Source organism: Ctenopharyngodon idella, chromosome 17 (genome assembly GCF_019924925.1).
Source record: "Ctenopharyngodon idella isolate HZGC_01 chromosome 17, HZGC01, whole genome shotgun sequence".
NCBI lineage: Eukaryota > Metazoa > Chordata > Actinopteri > Cypriniformes > Xenocyprididae > Ctenopharyngodon > Ctenopharyngodon idella.
In genome coordinates this window covers 30677317-30685020 of record NC_067236.1, presented here as the reverse complement: position 1 = coordinate 30685020, position 7704 = coordinate 30677317, and the positions used below count along the sequence as shown (strand labels likewise).

The following is a 7704-nucleotide window of genomic DNA, read 5'->3' as shown; positions in this document are numbered from 1 at the left end:
TGAATTACCCCATGAAGTGCTAAAATGTCAATTGCTTGTCATTGTATGATCTATAACGGTTTGCTGTTTTTTTGTAATTTATCTGCCCGTGGAAGGTTATTATTTCAACATTTAATTCCTAATTAATTAAATTAATTTGTAGTATTTTCTTGTTTTATTTTCACAAATTCATTTGTGGTTCGAGGTGCACGTTTCCAGGGTCAGTTAATTAAGTAGTGAGCCGTAAGCTGCACTTTAGGGACGTTCACCAATCAAGAGGCGCGTTACTCCCCCACAGTGATCGAGACAGCGACGCGCAACAGTGCAGTGTGGGCGAGAGCGAGTTTGGGGGTCAGAGAGGAAGAAAAAATGACCACATGCAATATATGGCGGTTGTTTATGCACTGCAAGTCACTGAACATGTCTGCTCCCACTGTCCCACTGAATTTCATTTATAAACAGTTGTCAGAAACAATCATGCTACTTTGTTCGTTATCAAACACGCTACTTTATTTAGTTATTAGTTTATCTATAAATTCATTTTCATGTTTTTATGCATTTAATCCAAACAATTTTAAATAATTGACGAATTAATATTAACAATTAAGTAGCCTAAACGTAAACAGCAACATGTTAAAGTCACAATGTCTACTTGAAATTCAATTCAATTCTGTACTAAGTTTAGGCCTAGGTGTAATTTTACAATTGTCCTACAGGTGCAAGAAAAATTATATATATATATATATATGTAATTAAACTTAATGTAGGCCTATTAATAATCATCATCATCATTGTGTCGAATATTATTCAAACGGTTTTTACTTACTCGAAGATCCGTATCTGTATTCTATGCTGAGCCGGCATATCTTCCACAAATTTGCAAACAAAGAACTCATCAACAATGTCATCAGAAACGCTTTAAACAAAATGAAGGCAAAACCGTTTTAGGGAGCCTGTCCAGTCGAGGGTTATATATGAAGCTATTTTACATATTTATATAGTGCTAATATAAGATAGCTATATATTTGCACTGAGTGGCACTGATCCAGCATCAACACAGATAGCATCACTGGAGGCGCCAAATGCGGACAAGCACCATTACGCCCAGTAGCGCACATGAGAAAACAGCAGAATGGCCTTATCACTCCGTGCAGAGCGTATTGCATGAAACATTCTCTTGTTGGAAAATAGGCTGCTAGTTTTAAAGTGGACGTAAATGTACTGAAATTCAAGGCAGAATGAGCAAAGAAAAACAATTTTTTAAAGTTTCATACCTTGGCGAGAATTGGAAGTGAGATTAGGTTCCCATGAAAGACAACGATTGTGACTTCGTTTTATGCAATACCTTTATTTAGCATATTTACACATGAATTTATAAAAATATATAACTAAAGCTTTCTTCGTATTTACATTAACAATTTATTACTTTGTTCACATAGGGGTTTATTTAATGTACAAGTCTAAGTAATGTATTTCCATTCTTTTTAAAATGCACTGATGCGTGATTTAGCTTTAAGATGACAAATCTTATTTTGCATCCTCTATGCAGTCGTTGTCATAAACAGCATAGACAAAACCAGTATGACTATTGGTTAAACAGCCAACCACCAAACAACGCAGCCTGGAGACAGTTATAATTACAGTAAAGAACAAAGTCGTATACATTCATTCGGCTTTACAAAGATCTTATTCCCAGAGAGCGCTGAACATGGGCTCGAACAGGACATCACCGTCGAAAGATGTGCATTGGTTGAACTTACGGTTTGCTTTCTTGAAATGGGAATCAATTCTAAACTGATGTATCTGTGCTGTTACGAGGATGAGGTAGAAAGACTGAGTCCGTGTATACTGCTCAAGGCTTCGTGCTGCTGCTTGCTTAGGGGACTCGGTGGTTTTCTGTCTCCTGTGGAGGATAAACAGGAGAGCATATTTAGAGAGAAAACAAATCGTAACTCTCCTCACATCCAATCAAGTCATTGTCTTTTTGATTTTACACCTTTGAACGTCACGTGTAAAGTAAATCTAGGGGATCGGGGCATGTTCTAAAGATGATTCGATTTACCAAAATATAGGCCGCTCTATTCAAATTTCTCTAAAATGTATTTCTGAAAATTACTTATTATTTTGCACAAGTGGTGCCCCAAAACTGACCGTTTATTTCATTATATTTATTTTGAATTAATTAAATTATTTTTATAAGACGTATAAGATCAAAATCTGCCTATCTGTAATATTGTGTTAAAGTAAGCTATAATGCGCAATGTCTACAATGAGTAAACGGCCATAATTAATAGAAGAAATGCATTCATATGGGCCTATTAATGAGGCCAATAATGTATTAATGCTGGTGAGCACAGGCCCCAACTGAGATCATACTGCAATGTTTATACCGCTCACTTTACCCTGCATGACCTCATTCTCATACGAAATTTTATGTGCATGCCTAATGGTTTGGTTGAGAACACTAGTATACTTAGACTTCTATATGAGAGCTGAAACAGAATTTTAATTTTCCCCAAGTGTTCCTTCTTGTTATTACAAAGTAGCATAGTAATAACATAGTAATAACAATAGTAAATCCATCTACGCACGTTAAAGCGTAATTGTCAAAATATTAGGTTTAAAGTTGTTTAAGATGCCCATGAAGATTTTCCATCTAAGCAATGATACCAAACGTTAATCAAAAAATGGACGGCAGTTAACATATGACTGCTATCAAATGATTGTGCATACCATCTCGTACTGCATGTTTGAACGCCATAGAAGAATGAATGTCACTCGGGTGCATCGCTACGCCACCGCCAGGGTGGGAGAGGCTGGTGCCCTGGGCCTGCCAGTGATGCCCTGGGCTCACATAGCTGCCTGCTGGACCACTGTACACGCCGTACTGGTTGGAAGGAGAGTAAGCGCACGCTGGGACATAGCTAGACAAAGTCGACGAAGGCTGAAGTAACAGGAGAAAAATAAGCACATTAACAGAGCAAGCAGACAAAGAGAGGAGAGTAGCAGAAAAATACCATATGCAAAGTAATACATAATAAGGTGACACTTTGCAGTGGCCGTGTTATAGGCTATATTTTACATATAAATACGTGCGATAGATATTTTACTAACAAAGTGTATAAGCAGCTGTGCAAAAAGAATTACATTTTAGGAACGCTGTTAATGTAGGCTGTGTTACACAGTGTAATTGCACAGTAACATGAAAGATAACTTGTGGCATCCAAAGTCATCCGAATTATAAAATACAAGTTTATAATATGGTACCTGGGGGTATTTTATGTCTGCATCAATAACCGATTTGTCTATTCCATTGACTCCATGAGCAGAGGGAAATGTCGCTCTATTGACACTACCCCAGTCCTCCATTTTTGGTGCGTATCCTTCAGCGCTAGCAATAGCTAGAAAAAAATAATTTAAACAAATGTAACTTTCTGTTTTTACTTTGCAACCAACAAAATCAGAATTACACCAAGCAGAATAAAGCATTGCTAATGGAATTAATTGTCAGCGTTAGTCTAGTTTTCTTTGCCTTGTAATTTAATGATTTAAAACGATCTTTTAAATACATTCGACACAAATGTGCAGCACATTTTTACGTGAATACCTTAAGCGAAAATTCTGCATACATGTTTGCTTAAATGGATTTTGAATAAATATATTATTATCAATTGCTTATGGTGACAATATATAACGTATATATTCTTATATACAGCAATATATATTCTAATACAGTATTTTCAACAACATGTTTTATTATAATAATGCATATTATAATAAAATATTAGTATACTACATATTGGGGTGCTTAATGCGTGATAAGAATTTATTCGTTATAATGGCCAAAAAAAGACTTTATAGGCTAGCCTATATATTGATTGGTTATGATTTAATCAATACATTTTTTAAAACTAATTTTTATGGTAAAAAAATCAATCAAGTATAACTATTTAAGATAGGCTAACAATTGTAGGTCACAAGTTTTTACAGTACCGAGAACCTGAAGGCCTACTCGGTATGTTATTCGTATATGTGCAAGAACACGCCTTACTGACTCTGCTTTCTAAATTTCAGATGTCATCACATTTCTAAACTTTATTTAAATCCAGATTCTTTAAAACAGATGATTACATATAGGCCTCGTCAGTTTTCTTTGTGTATGCACCACAAATCAAGCTATAGTGAGGCTGAGGCCTGTAACCGTTTGATGTACAAGTAAGATCTGTTGTCTAAACCCATAGCTGTACAATGAGTCTCACCTGTAGGATCCATGAAAGCACGAATACCCAATATATTGCTGACCGTGTGCGCTGAAGGCCAGCCACGGGAAATGCTTACATGCCCACCCGTGACAGGGACACCAGGAGGATTGCTCATTTTGGTCCCGGAAGGAGACATTGCATTGGGGTATGAATACGGGTATATATGGTTATAAGAGAGGCCGGATTGCGGAGGTGCTTGTTTCCCATTTTCATATTGGTTAGGCTGGGAGAGGTTTCCAATCTTGTTCCTTAAAATCCGGCTGATAGAGCTGACCGAAGGAACGTTGTACTTGTCACATACTCCGTCCGCGAGAAGACGGTCCCGGATCTCCCATGCAAAAATTCCCGGGTCTCCCTGTTTGTACTCCCGTATGTTTTTGACTACATTCGGCGTTGTTACTCGTGGTTTGCTGCCACCGATTGCGCCGGGCAAAATGGACCCAGTTTCGTTGTATCTCGCTAGGATTTTACTCACACACCCATGGGAGACCCGAAGCTGTCTGCTTATGTCACAGGGTCGGATGCCAAGCTGGGCTAACTCCACAATTCGTAATCTTATTGCATTGGGCAAAGGACGTCCATTGACAAAAACTCCCCCCAGCTGGTTCACCTCCCCGTAGGTTTGCTCTGTAAGAAACAAAAGGCATTGAAACTTAGGTTCTGTGAAATGAATGTCGTAAAACATCTTGACACATCATGTAGACTACATATTCAGTGACCTGAGCAAATCGAAGATTTGTACATGAACATGGCGTTCATGTACATGTATTTCTTGTTCTGCATTCTCTTAAATACCAACATTTTTTTAACACTTGAAACTGTCAGTAGAGATAATGAATTGTTGGCCTAATGAGGCGGTAGATATCGCATAGTGGCTTTGTTTTAATAATTGACATGCTCATAACTAAAACTAAACATTTTACTATTCAGTTTGAGGCTCAAAGTCACGGTTATTTCTGGTCTAAATAAACCATCTCTCTGCAAAAGAAGCATGCAGATGTGAACGAGATCTCACCCATTTGATCTTGCGATGCTTGTCTTTAAAGCAGTTTTCCTTCAATGGCTGAACGCTGCAGCATGCGTTTGCTGTGTGGAGATGTTCAGAAGACTTTCGACAACCTTTTGTCTATTCCGACTGCAAAACTTCTACATGCCAAACTTGTCTATGGTAGAATGGGATACGAGTGATCCTCTCCCGTTAAAGAGGGATTTGTCTGATCCCGCAGGGTGAAGTTTGCTGGAGTTAATTTGACGCGTCCTCCACGTCAATCTAACTGGTTACGCGGAGAGCGATGGGTTGATTTCATTGGTCCAGAAGTCATCGGGTAGGCTGCATGTGTGCGCGTAAGTACCATCCAGTATGAACAGTTTAACCATTTCAACATATTATTTCAGATGAGAAGGAAAGAGCGAAGTTTCGTTTAAACTTGACGCATTTCCAACTTTAATAAGTCGAGCAACATATGCAGCTGAAAAAAGCAAAGGAGTGGTCTAAGAGGTGTACAACAGAAAAGTTGTTTACACGTATTTTGTCTTACACATATTCTACACGCTGAATCGGCTGTAATAGAAAATGATTTTAATGAAGTTCGCCTTTACGGATCAAAAATCGTGCATCAAGTGAAAGCTTGATGACTAAGCCATGTGTCGCTAAAACAACGAGAATAACTATGAATTCATGTAGTACTAAGCCCTATATTAGTTATTTCATAGCCTACTTATTCTAAACCAACTAGCTATTAATCATACTCAATTTGCTGTGCTGTCACTTTTAAATTTTACTTAAGCTAGCAAGCCTTTATACATAAATAATTATAGGCCTATACTTTGATGCTTAGGCTAAACAAATATCTAAAATAATTTGGTGGACAAACAATGGAAATGCTCCATTAACGTGAGGCAGAAATGGCCATCAAGGTGCGAACAGAGAGGAAGCAGAATAACAAAAATAAATACATAAAAATAATTATCATATACACTGTGTACATGGAAACAGTATAATTCATTTATCAGCACACGTGCTCCAAATATATGCAATCGATATCTTTGTCACATTAATGAATACTAGAGTATATAGAGTACTGACTGAATTCCAAGGCCAACACTATCACAGCATGCTCACAGAGTTTCCTGTGGAAGTAAAGATGGTATAGTTTATTAGCTCACAAAATGTCACTTGTAAAAGTTTACAGACGACCCAATAGAACAAGAAGCGGTGTCACTATCCGTACATGTGTGTAGGTCACTAGTCTCTAACTTCAACACATGGAGAACATCATTCCAGATCATCTCACAACATCTGGGGGAAAATGCTCAGTTTAATGCAACGAAATCAAAGAGGAAATTCTTCAGTCTGCTGTGTTGTGTGAGAGAGTGTTTTCGGGGAGCATTTAGTGTCACAACAAAGTGCTGCTATTATAAATAGCCTTCAGAATCACATACGTATTGTGACCGTATAAAATGAGGTGTTATCACCATGTCAAGACGTGTGTTGTGCGTCAAAATTAACCCTTTCAGAAATGTCCGACAGGTTTAAGTCGTGGTCAGAACCCATTAACAAGGGACTTATTGAGAGCAGAGAGCCAAAAGTCTCCCTCCTCTGGATAAATTAGGCAATTACACTTTGTAGTCAAATTTTAAGGATACACAATGAGGTTAGCAGGGAGAAACTGCTAAAGAAAATCGCTTCACGAGCACATTTGTGAAACATGCAGACGGCGAACTCACTTCATGGGTGTCTTGCACAGGATTCTCAGGTATGCAGGTTCATCGCACGAAGCTTCACCGACTTTATTTTAAAGGAAACATATAACGTAAAAAAAAGATAGCCTAAAAGTGTAGAGGATTGTAGCGCATTGCTATGACTGCTGCTGTTATGTATGTCGATGATTCCGCTTTTTTTGTGGTTTTAAGCGTTATTACATGCGAAAATGCTTGAATAGGTTTAATTACGTGAAAGGAGATTGTGCTTCTTTCCAAAGGAATGATATATTTAGAATGGTTCGATTTAAGGGACTTGAGAGAGAGAAATGAAAATAACGCATTTCTAAATATTTCACATTGCTCTTTTCTTTCTTTCTTTCTTTCTTTCTTTCTTCTTCTTCTTCTTCTTTCTTTCTTTCTTCTTCCTTCTTCATCATGACTTGCGATGTATTTTAGGGGCAGATAATAAAGTTTTATCCTGACAGTCTAAATGCGGCATGCACAATAGCAAATAAAATCAAAACACAAAAACATATATAAACGAATAAATTTGAAAACTGTATTGTTATAACAGCTACATATTTTGACATCCTTCTTTGGTATTGTGTTTTATAATAATAATAGTAATAATAATAATAATAATAATAATGCATAGCCTATTACATATTTTGAAGGATTAATGCCTTGATGGTTTATTTGTTCATTCCGTGTAAGTCTATATAGGCCTGCTGCATTGATTTTAAATATCAGTATCTGTCAA

The 7704-nt window shown here is 37.3% G+C and overlaps 1 protein-coding gene across 1 annotated transcript; it reads right to left on the bottom strand.

The window, feature by feature from the left end:
- Positions 1-1307: 1307 nt before the first annotated feature.
- On the bottom strand, positions 1308-5505 carry pax1a (paired box 1a). The gene is made up of 5 exons (XM_051869262.1): positions 5257-5505; positions 4239-4868; positions 3247-3380; positions 2713-2923; positions 1308-1882 (listed from the first exon to the last, which is right to left on the bottom strand). Exons 1-5 carry the CDS (start codon positions 5258-5260, stop codon positions 1791-1793), a joined length of 1071 nt encoding a protein of 356 aa, XP_051725222.1. The 5' UTR covers positions 5261-5505; the 3' UTR covers positions 1308-1790.
- Positions 5506-7704: the final 2199 nt, after the last annotated feature.

What these genes read in the sequence shown, in the direction of transcription:
- pax1a (XM_051869262.1), bottom strand. An exon ending in CAGACATAAAATACCCCCAG is followed by an intron (nt 2,924 to 3,246) that starts GTACCATATTAT and finishes CTGTTACTTCAG; the next exon opens with CCTTCGTCGACTTTGTCTAG. An exon ending in CAAACATGCAGTACGAGATG is followed by an intron (nt 1,883 to 2,712) that starts GTATGCACAATC and finishes TATCCTCCACAG; the next exon opens with GAGACAGAAAACCACCGAGT.